Source organism: Monomorium pharaonis, chromosome 11 (assembly GCF_013373865.1).
Source record: "Monomorium pharaonis isolate MP-MQ-018 chromosome 11, ASM1337386v2, whole genome shotgun sequence".
Lineage (NCBI taxonomy): Eukaryota > Metazoa > Arthropoda > Insecta > Hymenoptera > Formicidae > Monomorium > Monomorium pharaonis.
This window is the reverse complement of record NC_050477.1, coordinates 14,829,224-14,853,187: the sequence shown is the minus strand read 5'-3', so window position 1 is coordinate 14,853,187 and position 23,964 is coordinate 14,829,224. Positions and strand designations below refer to the sequence as shown.

The following is a 23,964-nucleotide window of genomic DNA, read 5'->3' as shown; positions in this document are numbered from 1 at the left end:
AGGGAAAGAGGGTTGCTCGTTGCAGCGCGCCTGCGTCGAGTCCCCAATGACGACTCCGGCTGGGTAGGTGCTCGACCCGGACGCAGTTGGGAGAAAACAAGCGGCAGGCTGCCCGCCGTTCCCGCGTAACGTGGGCTTTTCTCCGTCGAGTTTCGACGAGTGAGAGCGAGATCGCGCGGCGAGAAGGCGAGACGAGGGGGCGAACGAGAGCCGAGACCTCGTAGCGTGATTCCCGCGATGCTCGTGGCGCGAAGGTGAAGGTGCGCGGTGATCGCCCGAGGTGAGACCACTTTGAACGGTGACGGTGACGCGAGGCGCAGCAGATATAATAGCGCGAAAGGGAGAAAAAAAAAAGCGATAACGTTCGATAACACGACGCGCGTTAAGTTCATTGAACCCTTTCGCGAATCTGAGGCGTGGAGAGCCGAGGCTGATGCGAGCCAAGTGTTTCGCACTTGAGAGCGTGCCGGATCCGCGGAGGCTGCCGCCGCGTAGGGCGACGATGATGCGCGTCGTCGACTGATTTATACGCGCGCGGATTCCGCGCTCCACGCGTATCGAGTACCAAGCGTCGTTTTTCGCGCGAGCAATTGTATTACCGTCGCGCCGTGACATTCACGAAGGGAACTGTCGTTGTTGTTGTTGTTGTTATATGTGCTCTACCTTAATTTCTGGAGACCGTCCTCGATACATCTCTGTCCATTCATCGCGCGTATGTTCGTCCTACGTGTGCTGTGTGTAGTTTCCGGTGCAGCTGTATGTGGTGCCGAGAAAGATTGCGACAGCTGCATGCCTGAAGTGAGGGTTGCACGCCGTGTCTTTGTTGCATAGTGCAGTGTGTGTTTGGGAGCTTTTAAAGCCGATTGCATGTGGGTCACGAGTTGCATTCGTTCCGGCTTAATGAGATAGAAGGTTCGCCGTGCTAAGAGGTAAGCCTGTTAACTCGCGCTACGACTGATGGAAAGAGTTGTTGAAGCAAAAGCGATTCGAGGAGCAACGTGAATTCGAATTTCGGTGTATAAACAAGAAAATCGCATCGGCGAACTAGTTAATTTTATCAACGTAAAACAAAGCCGATCAGATCAACTTTTAGATTCAACATTTTCTTCATACAGCAAAATATATAATAGGGATATCTTAAAAATATCTATATGTCGGAATATCTGTTGCATAGCACTGTCAAGATATCTTAAGAATGTTTCTGAGATATCGCCAAGACACTAAAAAGTTATGATAATTTTATTTTAGATGTAATTGATTTTTATGTTTAATCTTATCTTTAATTTTTATATTTAAGATAGTCTGAATTTTATTTTAAGATATGTTGTTTCAATCTTATTGGTTACAAAATATATCTCAAAATAAACATGAAGCAAATTTAAATAAAATAAAAAATTCTATACCGACCATATTATATGCAAATGTTGCAAATATACTTTTACAGACAATACGTGACATCAAGTCATGATGTTTTACAGAATTCTATAAATACCTAATAATAAGATATCTTAAAATTGATTTAAAATTGTAAGCATAAAGATATCTGATTTCAGATATATTTTGCTGTATGGATCAAGTTAATTCAATGAAATTGTATAGAATAATTGCATTTGTCAAAGTCGATGAAATTTGTCACGGTTTAAACGGTTTCAATTTCAAATCTATTTTATTGTGGACGAAGAAAAGGGACCTTCGATAAAATTTATTGGCCGAAGGAAAAATATTACAATTGATTGGTATATAGTGCCAGCTACAATTTGTTAAATAATCATTTTCTTCGAAGAAACGGATATTTAAAAAAAATCGAAACGTTGATTATGTGGATTGAACGATAGTGCTTAAGAATTTCAATAAGGAGAAAACTATTGTAGGCAGTTATAAATTTTCACCAGGGAGATAAAAGTCACGTGGCTATAGTAGGTGCTTGCAATTTATCGTGTCCTTAACCTCGTAGAAAATCAATGTTCTTTATACATGTGTGAACTGTACGTTTCACATATCATACGACGCGACGTTACGCAGCTTTTTAGTAATAAATAAAATTAATAAGTACCCATAAGTCCTCTATCTCTTTATAAGAAGTAATGTTTGATTAAAAAAATTTTTTACTTTAATAATTTTTAATAAACATAGAGTAGAAAATGTGACAAACGCATTTGTTTAGAAATAATTTTTATATTAATGATTATATTGAAACCATTCCATAAGAGTTGACTTTGCAATTTCTACAGTCTGCGTGTTCGCTACTTGAAATTTAAATAAAGCACTAACGGACGAGCGTCCCTTAAGATATGCAGCGGATTAGAGGATGTTCTTTCCGGCACAAAGGGATCGGTAATGAGAACTACCGCAGTGTTTGCACAAGAATCGCGCTTCTTTTACTCGTGGGCCTTCGTGGGTTGCTTGTAACGCAGGGGCGTTCGCCCTGTCAAATTGTTTAAAGGAAAACATTTATGTAAATGCTTCTGAAAATAAATTCAATGTCACAGTATTGCAATAGAATAATATAATATATTTTGAGAGATACGAATTTGAACAATTAACAAGTAAGTTACTCTCTATGCATTTGTCTCTGTATTATTTCCTTGGATTATTTTATCTTGCGAAGCAATCTATGAAAGATACGATATCTTCCATATTAATTTGTAATATAAAATACGGTTGAAAGAGATAATATTTGTTGAAATACGTTTTTTACAATACTTTAAAATATTTATTAACGTTAATGATCCGAGATGTTTTAAGTTCAATTTAATCAATTATCAATTTAATATTGTAATATTAATGTGCTGGTTTAATTTAACAACTTCTTTCAAGATCGAAAATAACGACGCTTGGTTTGAAGAACTACAAATTGTATATAAAATTATACAAACAATTTTATTGAGCAGTAAGATCTTGCTGTTCATTAGCTTCTTTTCTTGATTTTAATTGTGTTATACGTAACATAATCTTATATTAATTATTGTTACATCAATATTGCAAATCTTCCTTTTCGTTTTATGATCGACTCTGCATTCGTCAAATTGAAATGTCTTTTAAATATTACGGTAGACGGGCGAACTAATGCCTTCCTCGTCTCTCTTTTCCGGATAAAAAACCCGCGGTATCGACCGACTGTCAATTTCATCTTCACGACATTCGGTGTGCAAAGGCTAGATTCGGATCTCCCCAACTCTTCCCGCTCCTTAACTTAAATCTCACGAGGGTAACGTTGGAGGAAAGGGAGCAGGTCGTGCGTCTTCCGTGCTTCCGTTCTCTATCCGCATGATTCTCGAATCCGTGCTGTTCTCTTCGCGGCTGCGGCGTTGTTCCCTCGTCAAGGATGATAGGATATTCTCCATTGTATGGTGACGGCGTGGTACATCTCCTGTGATGAAGGACGGCGTCACTTCAGCGACAATTGTCGATATTTCCAGATATTATGTGTTTACTAGGCTTTCACGATACATTTTCAAATAGATACGCATTTCCATATTGCAGAGATTATGGATATTATAAGTTCGCAAAGTACATTTAGACTTCTGTATTAATATATAATGTATTTATTTATTACATTACATAAGTAATTATATTTGCAGACTTTTAATCACTTAACGTGTCGTGCATATTTCATTTAATACGCGATGAAGGTCAGATAGCCGCTTTTAGAAACAATTCCAGAGCGAATTGAAAGCCGTGGCCTCCATGCCCTTCCTCGTTCATATTTAATTCCCTGGATCTAAAAATTAACTCAGTTTATTTAATTTACAAATTGAAGACAAATCTTGCGAAACAAAGTTTTTATCGATACGTTCGGCCGTTCTCATTTGGTAAAAAATGTTTCCACGATTCGAGAATTTCATGTCAAAGACAAGAGAGACGGACATTCGCAGCTGAGATTTTGACATTCAAACATCCCTAAATTTTTTTCCGAGGGGGAAAAAAAATCTTCAAACGTTTTGCGTATCGTAAATCTCGAAGTCGAGCCCGTGAAATCGTTGAAAAATTGCCATGGCGCGCGTTTAATCCCAGCTTTTGGGTCGAACGTTCGTACCGAGGGGGTGCAAAGACCGATACGGCTCGTGCAGCCTGAAATCTGCGGACGGGACATTATCGCTCGGCATTCTCTCTCCCGGAAGCCGATGGAATCCGTCGATATAGTTCAGACACGTGTGTGCAGGCTGCTGTAAAATCCTTACCAGCGATCGCGCATTTCACGTATATGTTCCATATCCGAGATCCTACGGCGGGAAGCTTCATGGAGGAAATGGCGCGTCTTATTCACCGATCTGTGTGTGAAATACGAGATAAAAATAAACCCGTGCGTATCGATAAAAATTTTAATAATCCGAGTCACTTGACAATCCTCATTTATCACGTTACGATGAAAGAAACATTTTTGCCAATAACAATGTCAATTGAATTATCTGACGTTCAGAGATTTAAATTTGTGCCTTTCTTCGTATGTATATTTAAAATTTGATCATTCGTTAGAGAAGGAAAGACTCGCCACGTCATTTTTAATATAAAATAAGAGTAAGATAATCTCAAGCAGCGATGTCTCTTTAACTTTAAAATGACATATTTGATGACACTTCGACGTCAAGCTGAGGTTGCTACTGGAATGTTAATGCAACAGTATGATTAATTAGAAAAAAAATAGTTTTATTATAAAATACGAAGGTTTATACTTTTTTTCTTGTACACCTTTTTTACCGTTGGTGAGTGATTTGTATGAAACAAATTCCATTTAAAGAAAGCGTCTATCCCGAAACGTATTGCCCTGCGAGAGACGTGTATTTGCGTACGCGTGTTCGGGACGCGCGTGAGGGTGCATTCGTTTACCCGAAACTCGATTTCACAGCTGCGATAATTGAATTTCGAGTGCCGTGGCGCGCCGGATATGGGCGCGGGTGGAAACTCATAAGGCCAATGTCGAAGGCCGAGCTCGGCTTCTTCGAGTAATTGGATTTATTGGCTGGCGCGCGATGGGCCGATTGTTAGGCATTGAGACATGCACTTGGGGGGAAAAAGCATAGTACTTACGTTTAATTAATTGTCCATTTGGGAAAGATACGATATATCACGCGATATAAATAGCAGGCATTATCTTTCTCAAATGTGCTAAAAATCCTGTCGGAGAGAGTTCCTTGGCTTTCGCGGAGACCGTTGATAAATCGAGTGAAGAAACTAGGGATGCGGAAATAGATTATCTTGGAACAGATGTGCGAGGTGTGTTACTAATGCAACAGCGCCAAGGGAATACGAGCCGGCCAATGATGGCCAGCAACCTTCGCTTTAGGGGACCGCGTAAGAATCGCCGCACCTGACGCTGGCTTTTCTCGAAATCTAATCAGCGCTTTATTTCCTGAAAATTTTACCTAGAAATTGTCGCCCGGTAAAATTGTAGATCGGCGCACGGCCAACGAAACTCCTGAGTAGATTCAAATCCGATTATCTCTACCGATTCAATAAATATTTAAATTCGCACTCGGTATTCCTCTACAAAACTCGTGCCTCTTAGATCATTCAAAATTGCATGTAAATTTAGATAATTCGAAACTTTATGTCGAAAAGTCAATTCTTAACCGAACGCTGAAGTGATAAAAAATAGGTAGAAGAAATATAAAGTAGGAGAGTAGAAATATAAAGTAGAAAAGTAGAAGAAATATATTCGTCGCGAAGATGGAAACAAATTGCCATCCATTTGTTCGGAAAATTCGTTAACGTCTATTAAGAAAGACGTATGTGCGAGGATACAAGACGGATAGAAAGACGGTAGCTGGACGAATGTATCTTATCTTCAGGTTCCATGAAAGCGGAACTTCCATTGTTCGGCAGTAAATCCTTAGACGAAGGAAACATTCGGAAGGTGGGATAAGAAGATATCAGGAAAGACCAGAGGGAAACCAATGCCATTACTATCTATATCTATTACAGGATACCGTTTAATCTCCCGAGCTTCTAATTGGCTTTAGATAAGGCCACCGTGTTACCGATGTTTTAATAAAGCTCGCCACGCAGTAGATAATAGAACTTTCCCCGACAGCGGTTCTTCCGTTGACACTAGTGACCAGTGGGTCCGATAAAAATGACTTCCACCGCGTTTTGTTTCAGGAATAGAAAATGTGGAGCTCGGTTACCGCGGCTGGCACTGAGAACGGGCCAGCACCACCTTCGAGGAGCAAGCACAGTGCCACCTTACTTGCCGGTCACGTATATCTTCTTGGTGGCCGAAATGGAAATCTACCTCTCAAGGACCTCTGGCGGTATAGCCTTGGTGAGCTTTCGATTTTTTTTTGCACGTTTGCACGTCAGCTCGCGCACCATCGCGCAATATATTGCATTAATCACTGCGTCCCTATACGGAGAGAATTTTCTCTTAAAATTTACCCTCAAAATCTGGTAATTGTGAGGATAATGTGTGACCTCGAGAAATTTTATTATACTTTTTAGTCAAATTTACTAACAGTATAGTAAAGCTTACTATACCTTTAGTAAAATTCACTAAAAGTATAGTAAATTTTACTAAAAAATATAGTAAAATTCCTCGAGGTCACACATTATTTCACAATTACTAGATTTTGAGGGTAAATTTTAAGAAAAAATTATCTCCGTGTAGGCGTTGGAACACTGGTTCGGCTACGCGTTGCTACGAGAACATAGAAAATCCCGATAGTTATCGCAAGAGGCTGGTATAGCGGTATTTCGAGTGGTTTCAAGTGCGCGATGTAATACGACGTATTTCTGACCAACGGCACCCCATCGCATCCCCATGGCGCACCCCATGGAACGAGGGTGCGCGACGGAATTTGAACGCGGGGTTCAGTCTGATCAATAATGCACCATTATTAAAGCCTACGTACATCAGCTAAATCCGCGGAGGATACTCCACAATTACGTGGTGTTTCCACGGAGATCAGACATACGTGAATTAATTGCGTCCGCCGGCCATAATCGGTGGCTTATGTACGTGACAGGGTGAGATTTTCCTCCGACTAAAATGTTCCATCGCCTTCATCCGCATTTATCCGTGACATTTATCCCTAATAAGAGGGAGGGAAGAATTAGCGTCTTATCTTACTTCCACTTCAAAATCTCATGTCGTAACTGTTCTTGCCACGTATTTCCGTCCTGTATTTTTTACTAATGGGACGAAGGACGGCTTGTCCCTAATACGATGCTACGATGATACGTTGACGTCTTAAAGTAATCGCGAGAAGAACGGTGATTTATGAAGTCAAGTATAGTCGATGTAACACGAACTCGCTTCGCTCGTGCTTGCTCGAGCGGCTCTCTTAATCAAAGGGTATTGTTCGGGTGCCGTGTGCCTGTTCGGGTGAATATTGAAGCAGAAGCGGAAGGGTTGACGGGTAGCGCTTCGTTTCCTGGGGCAAACAATGTACCCGACGATGTCCCAACTCCCCCATTTTAAAAGCCTAGCTTTGTCGCTCTACTTGATCTCGCAAAAATATTGTGATAACTCGAAGGATCACAAGAGTACTTGAACGGAACCTGGTTTCTGTTGCATTGTCTTCTATTATTGGAGGAGCAACTAGTCTTGGAAAAGAATGCATTTTGAAAGACAATTTAATTGGTGGAAAAAAGTTACAAAGAAAGAAGAAGAATATCAATATTGATTTAAAGACTGCATTTATATTTTCTTAAGAATATAAATTTCTTTTTAGAGGAGAGTTATTAAATATATACCACTAAGCTGTTTTTTGTTATATTTCTCATTTGATATTGATTTGTGTACAAATAACCATTGGAAATTGTAACTCGATATTTCAAGTATTTATTACAAAAATTTTCTTTCCTCAATAATAAATTAATTTGTATAGCTTTTGTAAGTATCAAATTAACAAATTAAATTAATAAAAAATGTAAGGAATTATTAACTAATACTTATTTTACTAATAACTTATTAAAAAACCGATCAAATGTTTAATTAAGGAATAACAATAATGAAAAAATAAAAAAGTCGAAATAAAACTGGCTAGAATTAATTTTTGTAACTAACATGTATTCGTTTATATTAATTGTTAATATTACTATCACTTACCTGTCTTACACGAATATAATTTATTACAATAAAATTTGTGGTAGAACGATTTAAATAGGAAACTCGATAAATTTTATAAAAATATTGATTTAATCTTTATAATAATTTTAAATAATATATATATAAATTCATAATATGTATATACAATAAATTTAAAATATTTTACAATAATTATAATCTTTTATGAAGATAAAGAAATTTAATGTGAAATTGCATAATTACATTTTTATCAGTTACATAAATTAATAAAAAATTGAAATCAATTGTATGTTTTTTTTTAGTGTTAGAACCAACAAAACATAACCTATTAATTAAAAAGTGTAAAATATTCAAAAGGTACGATTAAAATAGGAAACCAGTACGCATTCAGCAATTCTCTCATACACGTAGAAAATTTTATATCATAAATTATTGTAGTAAGCAGTGCGGATTGAGGAAGGAATTGTAAAAAGTTTTATTACTTATGCTTTTTATCAAATTGCCATATAATATTTATACTTATGGTACAATTCTCTGAAACTTCTTATGATCCGTGGCTACTATTATACATAGTAATTTTTTATATAAAACTTTTTCTGTACATATATATATATAATTTCTACACGAAGTAAATTTTAAATATTCCCGCTTATGTCGTGAAGATATTTAAAGAGAGTGGCTCTAGTAGCTCAATTGTTGTACAAAGCACCTACACCCACCCACATTCGGAAGTACCGGATCTCTTGTTCATTGAACACGCTGCAATTTCGCAATGCATATTTTTAGACAAAGGATGGTATTGTCCCACTGCCAAAACTATAGATACGACACGTATACTACGTAATCAATGTCGAGCATCTAGTATCATTCCAGCGACACCGAAGATGCTTCAGCCGGCACGTTACGGTCCTTACCTAGGTCTTTGTTCTCGAGCACGTTCCGAGGAGAAACTAAAGCTTTTGCGGATATTGCGAAATTAGATGGTGTCGTTATGAATGTCATTCACGAGTCCCACATATTTCGTCCTCTCATTTATTTATGGATATTATCATCCCTCTCAAAGCGGTTCCGGGTGAATAAAGAGAATGCGAAATGGAGGGGACAAAATGAGGGGGTCGTGGCGAGATGAGAGCCAGGCGCGATATAAGAGATGTGAAATCAGAATCGCGGAGAAAGGCGTGCTCGTAGAAAAAAAAAAGAGTAATGAGATGTAAAACTGATTCTTCAACAAATAATTTAATTTGAAGTAAATTGGGTAAAATAAGTTTCCGCGATCTAATCTCATAGAAATCCAACTCGGTAGAAAGCTTTTTGCGCTGTCATCTGAAACACAGGAATAAGATTGCGCCGAGAAAAGGCATAAAATCAATTCAATGCAATGCACGGACGGAGGAAGAAATAACGATTGGCGCGTGCAGCAATATCTCTAGATTCACTCCGATATCCGCTAAAGAAGAATATCGGGAGAAAAAAAAAAAGATATTTCGATAAAAAGTGCAAATTTATGCGCCACTCGAACGAGCTGTGTATCTCGCTTTTATATCTTTTATACCTGCACCGAGGGAGCTCGGGCTTCCTATTCGACGATAGTTGCGAAGGACTACTAGACTCTGTTTTATTTAGAGGCCAGATACACGAGAGATTTTAATATTCTCTTTGCCAACATTTGCCATTACGATGAAATAACGCGATAAATCTTAAATCTGTTCTTCTGTGTCCTCTTCTCATTTTTTTAATATCTAAAAAACATATTTAGCTGAAAATTATTAACTGTGAGAATTCACAGAATGTAAAACCGTCTGCAACGTTAATTATTAAAGCGCAAAGTATAAAATTTTTAATTATTGGTGGTAAAAAGTATCGCGTGTCTTACTCTCTAAATGGCAATTAGTAAAATTAATGAAAATATACTGACTTTCAGTGCTATATTTATAACTTTTCAATTAGTAAAATAAATACACTGTTCTTTAAGTGATAATATACGAATTTTGAAGTCGAAATTACTAAAAGACAGTGAATACTCACTAATTAGCGCAGTCATAATATATTGCAAATTGATGAACACACTGATTACATTTAAAGAGTACCATGACGAAAAAAACAATTGTATTTCTTAATAAAGAATTGAGTTATGTAGTATGCGTCCTGCTGAGGCAAAAGTCGCTTATGAAAATGCAACGAGTGCATTAGAAAAGCTCAAAATATTGCATTCTCGTGTATCTGCAACATGTGCACTTTCCGTAATAGCTGCATACTTAATCCGGGGATAAGGATGTCGGATTTACATGTGACAGGCCTTTCTTTTTTTTGCAGCGGAGAGCAAGTGGGAAGAATTGCATCCGGGTGGCGAAAGACCGCCGGCTCTCCAGGAACACAGCGCGGTGGCGTATAAGGATTGCCTCTACGTTTTCGGCGGCGAGCTGGGCTTCTCCGCCGGAACGGAAACGCCACTCTGGGTTTATAACGTCAAGGTAATGCCCTTCAATGTACAAATGCAACGTATCGCCTCCCGCGCGAATGATGTCGCTCGATAGTGAACATTTTTTCGGTGATAAACATCGGCGTAGTTTCCCACCGCACTTCTGACAACGATCTCTCGAAACAGCCAGCGTCGTGTCGTGTTGAGAAAACTCTTAATGATCCTGACCACCCACGACGAGGGGAGCCTCGCGAGAGGGTCGAGAGAAGAGAACGAGAGACGGAAAAATCGCACCCTCGAGGAAAGTCGCTTAATCGATAGCGACGTCATCGGTTTACGAGTTTGACGACGGTAGACTGTGTCACTTTCCCTCGCCCCCGTGTGGTGACACAGAGGGATGGTTTTAGCAGCGGATGACAAGCTACCAAGGGCAAATCGAGGTTTATCTCGCCAATAATGATTCGCGGATCGAACACGTGTAGAAATTCAGCCGAGCCACGTTGTTATCCCGTTGTGCCAAGCACTTCTTGAGGCATAGGAAGGCGGGAGGGGAGGGGGGTTGGGAGAGAATAATGAGCGCGACGCGAAACGCGAGCAACACGGGGTGGTTAGCCTCTTCCGGTTACGAGGGAGACCGTCTCGCGTGCGGAAAATCAATTCTATAAAATGAGCGTAGCTCGGAATCGATGTCACTTCTCGTCGATTCTCGAGAAATGAGAACGATCTAGTTTTAACATCGATCAATCTCAGCTTCTCACGGAAATAACGTTTGTCCTAATAATTTGCCTTTCCCATGTAAGAGATGCTATTACCGTAATACTGTAGTAACTTTAACTCCCGTTTTGAGAATGAATTTTATTTCTAACAAAGGATACGATATTTTGATCGCATTTTATAAATACAAATTATACACCATCTCATATCGTAAATTTAATAATTAATTTATTTTGACGAAATCAAATAATTCCTGAAAGAATTACAATTTTAGCGTTATGTGTTACTTTTATTTCTTTACACTATTAACTGATATGAGATTATGGTCTGCAATTACATCTAAAAGTTAAGGGAAAGAGAAAGGTATCGATGCGCGATATTGTCAATCAACTTTGGCGCAGTTGTCCAATATTGCCCTTCGTCTCGTTTACCAAATCGAAGGGGTGCAAACCTTCCTTCTGATCACCGTAACAGCTATGGCGATTGCCCGGAGGCTATTCAGAGGCTGCCCATCGTCTCATCTAATCAGACCGCATGGGTCGTTTCTTAACTAAATCTTGATAACAAATTCAATTGAAATCCTGATAATTCTAGATGAAACATATTAATCACGCGGAAATATTCTAGTAACATTTCATAGATATTCTAAATTAAATTAATTGATTTAATTAATGTGCCTAATCATCTTGATCAAATCTACAAGTCATCTAAAATTATCTTTCGATTTTATTACAATATGTCAAATGTTATATTTGCTACCTAGAAATTAAGTATTTCATTTTAACTTTGACATATTTCGTACATATTTCATCCTCTCAATTATTGAGACGATGTCTATGTAATGCTTCATTTATATTAAGATGACAGAAATGCATCGACATCAATGATGACGAATGAGCTTTTGCCTCGATTAAATGTTCGAAATGTACGTTCAAGCTGCTGGCATTACTTCAGTTCTGAAATACTACTAAATTTCAATCGATCTCCAGAATATAGAGTTGCAATATTGGATTCAGTTTAATTTCCAATTGATGATATTATGACCTAACGGATATATAATTATGACCAATGCAATAAACTTATGTTATGTGATTTAAGTTATCTCCAATACACAAATTAAAATTAACACAATTTCGATTTATATCTCGTTTTCATAAAAACACACTGAAAGAAATAAGGCGTTTAAAACTTTCCGAAAAATTTAATTAAAAACTTAACTTTATTAATTAAAAGCAAAACTAAATTATTAATTTTCACAAGCAAATTACAAAAAAGAAGAAAAACATAATATTATTAATTATCTATCTATTATAATCAAACCTATTATAATCAAATGACTTTATCTCTCTTCTTTTTCTTTTTATATGGGTACACACTGCGTGCACTTATAAACATTTGCTGACGTGCCCTCTAATTTTATACAATATTCAAAGGCAGTACATCTTTCACGGGACCTTCAAGAGTAATTTAAGTCGAGGGTGGTTTTTGGCAGCAGCTGGTGTTAACAGGCTTTCTCTCCGATTCGTACCCTTGAAACCCAGACAAGGCTTCATTCTCCCAAGGGTAGTTGCCACTCACGTGCGTGGCATTAAAAATTAATAACTCCGCATCAAAAGCGAGGATGCGAAACATCACGCGTCATCGATTCAATGTCCAATCGGATATTTTCTTATTTATAAAGAAAATGTTGAAATGTTAATTTTCTTATTTAAGAAATTCTAAATTTATGCAAAAAAGATTAGTCTATATTCTTAATTCACTTTTATTGATAAAAGTGAGCGGAGAATTTGGGCCTCTATTTATATTTCTGATCCACCAATAATCAAATAAAGTCTAATCTTATTCGTGTAAATGCATTTACTACAAATCTGCAAGGTTGCATTGAATTGCGTTTTATGGCTTGATATACGGTTTGGCATAGTGCTGACTACACCAATTTTCCTTCGACAGCAATATTATCTCTTTCACTCGATAAATTTCATCCACTACATCCTTCTGACAATTTTTTAATGTAGTTTTTACTGCTGCAAAAGTCCATCTATTGTATCATTGTTTTATTCCTTTTTAACTAAATAACGTTATTGGAAATAACGTTATTCAGAAAAATGTAACGTTTTTCTAAATATTGTTTTTTTCTCCTGATTCAAATAACTCAATTAACAAATAAAATTTTACAATTTTACTGCAAACAATCGAGAAGAATATTTCGTTATAGACAAAGCGTTATAGACAAACTGTATCGAACGGGAGAGCAGCCAACTCTTTTCCAGCTATTGTATGTCCTGAGATTTTTTGGCTGAGTTACCATGGTTACTCTTGGTCCATTTGTTTTTAATCGTTGGACCATGGAGAAAATACAAGTGTATCCCTCCGCTGTTTCTGTCTATTCGCCGTGTATTATTGAAATCTGCGTTACGAATGCGTCAGGCAAACCTGATTGGCTTAGCCAGAGGGGTTGCTCGGCGCGTTTGTTCTCTCCCTACTTTCTTTACATCCCTATCTCTCTTTCATTTCCCTCTGTACTTCGTTAAAACGTTACCTTTTGAGACTAGAAAGTGAAAGAAGGCGCGTGCATATGTATTCTATATTTCTTACATTTGTACATTTACCAAAAAAGAAACTCTTTACGGTTCATTCATGAGTAACGAAAGCCATTCGATACATTGCTGGAGATTTATATTTGTTTTACAATTTTTTTTTGTAAATTCTTTGTGTTAAAAATATCTTTTATCATAGGACACTATTCTCATGTGTATGTACATACGACAAGATGTATATTTATAAACATGACTAAATATCCCGAGGACAGTAAATACACACACAGTTCCCTCGAAGAGTGGAACAGACACCGGCAGTCCTTTTGATGTGTAGCGGCAATCAATCGGGGTCTTTTACCCTGCTCGGAGTAACGTCTATCGCGAAGCACATGGACTCTCTACATCTCCCGTAGCACGAGTGTGTGTCGATGCGCGAATAACGGCCACAGAGATGGCCGTCGCGCCAACTAGGAGTGTCGAAAGTAATTACATAAAGTGCGCGTCTAAAGCCGATAGATTGAAGCGACTCGATCATCTCTTGAGGTAAATCTGAAGTTGGAAATCTGCAATCTGGAAACTTGTGTCTCGTTCTCGTCGCGCAAAAGGGAGAGACTCTCTCGAGTATAGTCACCAGACAGTTACACGGTTCATTTGTTCATCTCCATGTTGCAATTCCATGAACCATGGTATTTTGAGAGAGATAGAAGAGAGGGAGAGAAAAGAAGGCTAATGCGATTTTAAAACGCCGGTTGATACGCACACCCGAAATTTTCTGCTAGACTAAGCGATAAATCTCTCTGGGCACAACGGTATTGATTTCATCGATATATGTGTAAATATAATGGAATACATGTGAAGAATGCTGTTTTCTGCGGCACGCTTTTCATGGAAATTGTTCCAAGGTAACGGCATGTTATAAATAAATTTACTATCCACCCATATAGCGATACATGAACATTAAAAATCATAGAAGAGTATTGCGTAGTGCTACGTGAATAACGTTTTGATATAATATCTTTATTGTCATGATGTTATAGACTCGACAGAATAATAAAGATTTGAATATAGGATGAACTAGGGTATAATGGCCATACAGAGAAGATGACCAATGGCTATAATTTCTTCAATAATTTTGAAATAATGTGTTCTTGTAATTATTTTCAAAGATAATCGATATTTACCGTAATTTATGTGCGTATACTAATCAAAATAATAATATTGTGGATATTATATCACGTTTTCATTTTTGACTGCCTGCAAAGTTTTTCATATGTTCATTAAAAATTGCCACAACGTCGAATAAGGTACAGTTGAGATGTCACAATTAACATTAGACACATGATGAAGGTGTGTAAATTGTAATGTGTAATTATATCTTTTATTTCCTTTTCTATTTTTTAATAAATACTATGACTATTTTTCTCTCACAATTTGGGTAAGATGGCTCTTGATTTTTTTCGAAGTAAGTGTTTATGTATATATTTTATTAAAAAGAGAGAATTAAGCTGCGTACCTAACATTTTAAATTTGATATATCATATATATTTTTTTAGTACTGACAATAAGTTAAATAGATGCTAAACTTATATGAACATTCATTATTAGAAATGTTTAAAAATAAAGTTAAATGTATAATACGTGACAAATAAAACTAAATATGTAAAATTATAAGTTTTTTACTTATTTTATAAATATTAACTACATAAAATATATGTATGACTAACTATAATACTATGGCTTAAAAGTTGCTAAAGATGGCCAATTATGTTTATGTTTCAATACTTTGATAATATAAAATTTTTATTAAGTATTTTCTCTATAATGTCGATAGTGTTACATGCTTTAGCTTCAGTAAAGTAGTTAAGCTTCAGTAAAATAATATATCAAACGCTATTATATAATAAAAATATGTTTTTTTCATTTTGAAAAACTATGGCCATCATACCCGAGTTTACCCTACTTATAATACTTAATTCCATGTGTATTTTCTGCATTGTTTATCTTTTTTATTCAAATGCAGAAATTCTCGCTCGTAATATATCCACATTGTAGTTTTATATAATACCTTTACCAGTGGCTTCACATATTGCACACATTCCTTCATTCAGCCGCATGCTTTTCGTGACCGGATGAAAGCTCGAGTTATGAATGCATTATATAAAGCTCAAATATAAAAGTGACGAATACTCAGTACGCCTCTTGCCTGCAATAATATTACGTACGTTGCTACGCCACACCTTCGACATCAGTGAAAATGTTTCCATTTATTAATTAAATATTTTTCACATGAAGTAAAATCCAGATACGATTTAATATGTGCGTATATACATATTTAATATACATATATAATAATATATATATTTTCATGTTAATATGCACATTAATATACATGTAGTACACATATTTTCAAACTCGCGCAATTTACTACAAAATACACACATTTCTACTTTGTCAATATATAAATTATACAGAAATCATTAAAAACTAAATTATTATGTAACAAATATGGGAGAGAAAGAGAGAGAAAAACAAAGGGAAAGAGAGAGAGAAAAATATGCTTAATAAATATTTAAGAAGGCAGAATTTTATAGCACGTTTATTGTAAGCATATTTTTTTGATAAATGAAACATTTACTAGAATTCGCATTGCGACTGGTGAGAGAATAATTTTCGCATCTCTATTCAGTGTGGCGGTGGCGATTATCGCAGCCCCAAGAGTTAAAGCCGGGCCTATTCAGACGGCAGAATTGGAGGGTTGCAAATTAGAGGTCTTTATTCCTTTTCAAGGCAGGCCGGTTTTATTATATGTCATCTTCACAATTTTTTTTAAAAAGTACAGAGATGTAGAATCAAGTTTATTTATAATTGAAATAAAAAAAGTTCTCTAAAAGGAATAATCCGAGTAACAAAGAGCTAAGTAATCAGATTACAAATGATTACAATTTTCAGACAAATATCTGGAGGAAGGTGAGATCTCAACGGGGTTGCGTGGTTCCTAGAGGTCGAAGAGGCCACACCGCCTTGGTACATCGCGGACAGATGCTCGTATACGGTGGTTATCAAGATTTACGTGGAAGCTCCTCTGAACTGTGGGCTTTCCATTTTGGTAACGTTACTTTACTTTGTACCTCGTATATAGCTCGATCAATATTTATACATGACGACACTAAACTTGTTTGATATTAAAGAAACTGAATCTTGGCATCTGCTTTCGTCGAGCGAAAACGGACCGGCTGCGAGACACAAGCATTCAGCGGTTTTGCACTGTGACGCAATGTATATTTACGGCGGGATGACGGATCTTCAAGAGAGGAATGACTGCTGGCGATGGGACGTCAACAGCGCTTCGTGGTCCATGCTGAAGAACAAACCAGGCCCTGGACCTCTTCATGGTCACGCGGCGTGCAGGTTGCCAAGTTGTATGCTAATCTTTGGCGGGGAAAGTGGCGGTTTGGCGACAAACGAGCTTTGGAGATTTCATTTCGGTACGCATTACTATGTCGTCGTAATAAATAAAGTGTTTTAAGTGTATAATATTATATAATTTTTATAAGTCAACATATTGTTTTATTTTAATTACTATTATTATTAATATACGTGTAATATTAAAAATATCGCGTTGAAATGTATTTTATAAATTACTTTATTTTCGACAGGCACAGAAACTTGGGAGAAGCTATCAGTGCCAGGACCAAAACCACAGCCGAGAGCTGAAAGCGTCGCACTCGCTGTATCCGAGCTGGTAATTCGCGGGACAAGTATAGACAATTCGAAACTGAGGCCGAGAAGTCAAAGACCCAGGCTCGCGAGCAACAGAATATCGCCAAACGAGGCGCCCTCCGCCAGACCCAGCTTTCTCAGGGAAATTTCAAAATTATCGCAAATAAATCTGTCGAGGCTCAGTCATCCGACGAAGTGCAGTTATTCGGTTCTCAGCGGACACGACGACAACGAGGAAAGCCCCCAGGAGGTATGTGCACAAGTTGGCTGAAATACGTTCTCAGTAGATGCACACTTATATGCCCATTAGGCCTGCATGCAGGCAAACACGTATTATCCTTTTCAGCAAGTGGACGTCGAAGTGATCGAACCCTCCACGGGAATGGTGAAGTCTCGCAGTGCCAACACGCTAGCCCGCCGAAGACAAAAAGCGTCCGAGGGAACGGCGAGGACCATTGACATTAGCAATACTAGCAATACTTCTGGTATGACCAGAGATCCTATTTCGGTGCCAAACTTTCGTGCTTTGACGTTACCAACTCCTGTTCTCACGCCTGTAGAGGCTGCCAGATTGGTCTTCGTTGATCCGGATGAGAACAGCGACGGTGAAGAGCGCAAGGAACCGCCCACGTCGAGGCTGATCGAGGTTCAAGAGGAAAGACGGTAATTGTACCTTTACAAAATAATTACACGTATTTAATTCGGTCGTATTTAATAACCTCACGATTCGTTAAACATCGAGATTCCTACCGTTTGTTGTACACCCGTTGCAGAGATTTTGCAGCGGTGCACCAAGCTTGTCAGCCCACCCGCGGCGAGAGTTACAGTTCACATCTCTATGAAGCCGCTCTGCAAACGCCAAAAACTCCGACGACGACGAAGATCCCGACTTCCGCTTCCGTTCGATTCGCCGACCTCGAAGAAGGCGAGGAATCGACATCGGATTACGCGAGTATCGAGGCGAGAAGTCCAGGTGACCCGCTCGCGGATGACGACTGGGTGTCCGGAAGAAGATCGAAGCCGCACAGGCCGATTGTCTCCTCCTCGACGATACGAGAGGGCCAATTCGGTTTCTGTAATCCGAACTACCTCGGGCTGGACGAAACGAAATCTGGCCATCATCATCAGCACCATCATCAGCAGCAGCAACAGCAGCAGCAAGACGGAAAGTATGCCAAGTTGCTTAACAGTCCGCCCGATAGTGTCTTGGAGGACGAACCTGGAAGGTCAGCTTCGCAAACATTTGCGGAACTCTTGGAGCTTCAGGAGATCAAGAGGGTGCCCCGAGCGCCACCGAAGAGCCTGCCGTTGGGTTCACCGTCGAGAAGAGCGGTAAGCGCGTCAAGGGCCGAGAGGCAGAGGGCAAAGGTGGCGGCGGTGGATGCGACCGACGCTAAAACACCTATCTACGGCCCGGCACCCTTGTACGTTTTTTTAGTCGGCGGCAAGGAAAAGGGTCAAGTCACGGTGTTCGCCAGGCCGGTCTCTCTTTGGAAGCTACAGCTGGCGCCGCATATCTTCTAAGGATGATTGATGGTCCACTAAGCTGAGTCATCCGCGCACTGTTAGTGATAAGAAGAAGCACGAGGGAGAGAAGTGTTCGTGCAGTCCAATTTATTTCTACAAGTTGCTGTGGTGTTTTACAAATATTTCTTGATGGTAAATGCTGAAGAGATCGATTTTTTTCGACGTTTATCCTCATATTCATTTTTTTGATTATTATTAACAGTAAAGTTGATTTACATCGTTAATTTTATATATGCGTTCTACGTTACAGAGCGAATAGGTCTTTTGTATAAGATTGGTTGTAATTGTTGACGTCTTACGTTCGTTAAAGTTTGTTAGTTACTATTACCATTTGCGTCATATCTTCTACGTTGTGATTGTCAACGTCGAAACAGATCGAAAGAAAAGTATCGTGTAGCATGCCAAAACGTAGCCATTGTTTCCGACAAATGCCAGCATTGTATTACAATGCGCAATATATATTTGGAGAAGTCATTTTAAATATATTAAATTTTATCGTGCAGAAAGTAATCTATAATAACATAATCGCTGGTTAGGTGAGAAATATAGAAATCTTCACTTTTGTTTTAATGTGCCGATAGATAGATGAATAAATAGGTAATAATAAATACGTATCTATAACATCATCATTAAATTTATAAGAAATTATTACGTCATTTCGTTCTTTTTATCGCATTTTCTATTTTACAATTTGTAATTTGTTAATGACAATTTATCGATTTATTGATATTTATTTATGATTACATACATAATCATAAAAAATGTAAAAAGTTATATCTAGATTTTTATCTTTTATTTCTTTACATAAAAGATTAACATTCTCTTATTTAACTCGGTAACAAACACGTTAAATTAATATTCCTACTGTATGTACAACGTGTGTGTTTAAAGTAAAGCCACGAAATACACGATATTGCGAATCGTGAGTTCATATTGAACCGGCCGATTCGTGTGTTCTCAATGTGAGTTTTGTAAAAAGATAAATGTCCAAGAAGCGCAGATCAAGTCAGCGATTAAGAAAATTGCACTAATCTTCAATAATAATTACTGTTAAATCTTCGATTTGCATTGTGCCGCAATCCTACATTTATTACTGCATCCATCTTTCACTTTACAATACGTAATACATTCGTAGGATACGAGAAGATATCAATAAGCTCCCCGATCGCCAAAACTTCGAATTATTTGCAGGTAAGCATCTGCAAAATCGACTGGCCTGATCTGCGCTCAACTGCCATCGAATATGAAAAATTCAATATGCGTAAAATATGGAATAAAATTAATGTCGGCTGCGTAAATGCTTAAAATATTGTAGAATCGGAGAGATATACATGGTATTTTATCATTTGCGTCTATTACATACTGCTGTTCCTTAGGAAAAAGAGCGCAGATTAGTTAGACGTTATTTAACAATACCTCTTCTGTTAAAGAGAAAAACAATGCTTCAAGACTTTTTGACTCGTTTTTTTCATTAAGAAACAGCATGTAATTAGTAAATGTGAGTTATAAAATCTCCCATATATCATTCAAAAATTACGGCCGTCCCATGATTGTTTCACTATAGAGATTATTACTGATCCGATTCTTCTATATTCTGCAGTAGATAGATTTTTATAAAAAAATTTTAACTTATTGTTCTCAATGACTGGAAAACAACCAAAGAAGAACATGCGAGAGATCTCAAAATAATAATGTTGCATATGCGTGTGTATTATCGGAAAATTAGCGATAATTCCCATTCGCCAATTTTATGTAAAAAAAAAAATAATATTTCAAAGATGCCAAAACAATGTTTTATATCTAAATCGCTCCCAAATGTTCGCCCGCTAACAGCATTTTAAATATTCTTTCTGTGCAATTTAATAATTTCAAAATGCGATAAATAAAACTTTAAATTCCACAATTGTACCCTGCATAAAATCTTTTATTCAAAAATAGTGTTTCGCATTCACGAGATTTTATTATGAATTTTGCTTTGCAAAAATCTCGGATTGAATCGTGGCCAATTAACTTTTCAGTGCGATATTGAGAATAAAATCATGAAATCTTGTATGCCTCTGAATCCGATAACAATTAGCAGAAGAAATGAATCTTTTGCGATGGTTCGTATTCATTTAAATGCCTCTTATTGCTATTGAATGTGAAGAATGTTTAGAGTCAAGTGAATTCTTTTAAATGCGAGAGTTAATATTTAAAATAAATTGAATTCTCAAAAAAAACAGAATTCAGGAGATATTTAATTGAATCTAATTTAATATCTTCTGAATTCTGCTTTTTGCAAAATGTCAATATTTTTTTATTCTTTTCAATCCGACGTTTTAGTGCAGGGTACACATTAAGTACACGTTATGTACTTCATTAGTATCGTTATTATATTAGGATAAACTAACGCAGCAGAGCACAATTATTTTAAACAGCACTTTTTTTATAGAGTGCGAGAATTTGGGAGTTACTGTAAAAGCATAGAAGAAAGGTTGTGTTTTGAGAGACTATAAGTCACTACTGCTGACGTCAGCGGACTCGTGTCGAGTTGTTGCAGAATTGCGAATCGATCAAATCGAAAGTCTTTGCCGTGATTGTATCTATTATCGTAGTAAGTTAGTTTTTAGTGAGCGTATTGTAAGTAGAGCAGAGACGATGGGCGAAAGGAGCTCTCTTGTTCGTGTAGAATTTTTATGCCCGTAAAGGCCCAACACATGTAATCCATCCATAAGTAGTTAAGGTCGACGTGGCTTTTCAATAGGCTAGATATTGAGAGATGCTTGTATTATACCGTTGATCTTCAATGACGCGCACGAAATAATCTCTCTCTGATTTTCTGTTATATATTATTTATATTATTTATCGTTTATTCATCATGAAATGATGACGCAATATGAGACGAACGGATAACAATTTTTAGCGATTGTGTTACCGGGCGAGTGCAATAACTAGGATTATTTACGAGTTCGAAGGAATCGCAATTAAATCGACTAAAAATGAAGATTTATTACAAACATCTCTTAACCGATGCAAAGAAGGAGTGAGTTATATTGCAAACTTTAGGACGTGCGATCACTGTTTAATTACGAAAGTTTAGTAGATACCCAAAGGGTTGCTCAAAGGTGGGGTCGCTTTTTAAGCAAAAGGGTCTCCTGATATCTAGTCTCGGGCCTCGAATACCCGAAAAAAATCAATGTTTTCCATTCGTAGAGCTAGTCAATTACATTCTCAGTGTACAAAATTTGAGCTAAATGTTTTCGTACTATCTCTTTCACTTTAACTGTGCATTTACCCTCGTATAGACATTTTATCCCTCCTCCCGCCGATTCTTTGCGGCTTTTTGTTTCTTGTAGCTAGTGAGTCATCCACATTACCGTAAAGCTGTTTATACTTCATGGTACGCATTTTTATTTCTATAATCATCCAATCACGAATAACAATTTCGTATACATGTTCTTCCTCACGACCATCTGAACACGTAACACAAAACAAATTACCTGCAATACAATCTAGTTTTGGAGGACAGAGACGAGTAATAAATTTTACATTGCATAGGAATCAAAGAAGCGGAAATAAATGACATTAGCGTACTCTTTGTATAAGCTTTGAACGCGCCCGTCGCGAATGTTGCCGTACAAATTAAAAGTGGCAATTTCTACAGAGCTCCATATTTACAGAGCGCAGTATTTTTTCAGAAACCAAACTTTTGAGAGATGGATCTTGCTCTTAATTATTTCTGTATGTTTAATATCAAGACAATATATACACGAATGTATTACATGTGAGACGGAGCATCGAAAATACACGATTGATCACGCAGAGATATACATATTTTTCAAAACAGTAATTGAAAATCGCAACAAGTGCAAGCACAAATATTAAGGGAAACGCAATAGATCGATATTTTTTTAACAAGTCTTGCGAACTCTTCATTTTATTAAAAGTACACAAAAAAAGAGTTTTGCTAAAAAATTTATCTAAATAGAGATTTAAAAATAATTTTTTATTGGATCATAAGAATAATTGTGTAGAATGTTCAAGCGTGATTATTAGTAATCATGCACAGCAAAAAGTTTTGACATTCTAGCAATCAACTTAAACCTACATGATTATTTTGATGACATCTTACAAAAATTAATTTTTACATTTGCAACTTGAGTTTTAGATTCTTTAGAAAAACTTTTTTTCTTTTTCATGTACTTCTGTGATGATATTTCCGGTGCTTGGTACATATGTAACATAGGCAATTTGCTATGTACGTAGCTAGCTAAATCATTATGCGAGTTTTACTCTACTGGATCGGGCGATGTGTTTGGACGTGTTTATACATAATGTACGCGAGCATAATTGATGTTGCGTTCATTACCCTTTCCTACATGAATGTCGATGCGAAGGTACGCGCCTGATGAATCTGGGCTCTTTGGTTCTTGTATAATTAATCTATGATTCGTAATCATCAGTAATGCGTTTAGTTCATTACCACATTGTAATTAATGTAACAGTTATTAATGGAACAGTATTACTATGATTAGAAAATATACTATATATAATTCGATAATATGAGATCGTGTTTCATTATCTTAGTTACATTTCTTTCTCTTTACTTTACATTTCATATATGTATAATATACCATTATATATTTCCTCTATATTTTTCAATTTTTATTTTTATTTGTGTATTAATATAGATAATAAAGAGAGAAATATTTTTTTGTTTATATTGAATTATTTGAAGAATTTTTGTTCTTAAGAAATGGAGATTTACAAAAATTTTTTTCTTGAATTTATTGTTTTCATATCTCAAAATTGTTTTACTCAACAACAGTTATCTTAAAATTATGTACATAAAATTTAACCTTTCATCTAAATAAATTTAAAATTATAACAATTAAATAATTAAAGTTAAATAATTTTTATCTTATTTAAAATACATGTACATGCAATTTATTTAATTTCTAGATGATTTTAAGTTATTTAAACATAGCACTGGATATTCTACGTAATGATATTATAAAATTCTATAAATATTTAAAAAATCA

At 36.8% G+C, this 23,964-nt stretch overlaps 1 protein-coding gene across 5 annotated transcripts; it reads left to right on the top strand.

The window, feature by feature from the left end:
- The first annotated feature begins 92 nt into the window (after window positions 1–92).
- Window positions 93–23,485, top strand: LOC105840118. 5 transcript variants are annotated; one of them, XM_012687057.3, is made up of 9 exons: window positions 94–929; window positions 6,100–6,262; window positions 10,340–10,497; window positions 16,646–16,802; window positions 16,885–17,181; window positions 17,353–17,666; window positions 17,727–17,901; window positions 17,977–18,079; window positions 18,190–23,485. In XM_012687057.3, the coding sequence occupies exons 2-9, from the start codon at window positions 6,109–6,111 to the stop codon at window positions 18,938–18,940; spliced, it is 2,109 nt and encodes a 702-aa protein (XP_012542511.1). In that variant the 5' UTR covers window positions 94–929; window positions 6,100–6,108; the 3' UTR covers window positions 18,941–23,485. The 5 variants fall into 5 exon arrangements, with proteins under 5 accessions (XP_036149392.1, XP_012542511.1, XP_012542486.1 ...); XM_036293499.1 differs by having other exon boundaries at window positions 93–280; window positions 17,727–18,079; XM_012687032.3 differs by having other exon boundaries at window positions 17,739–18,079.
- The last annotated feature ends 479 nt before the right edge of the window (window positions 23,486–23,964 follow it).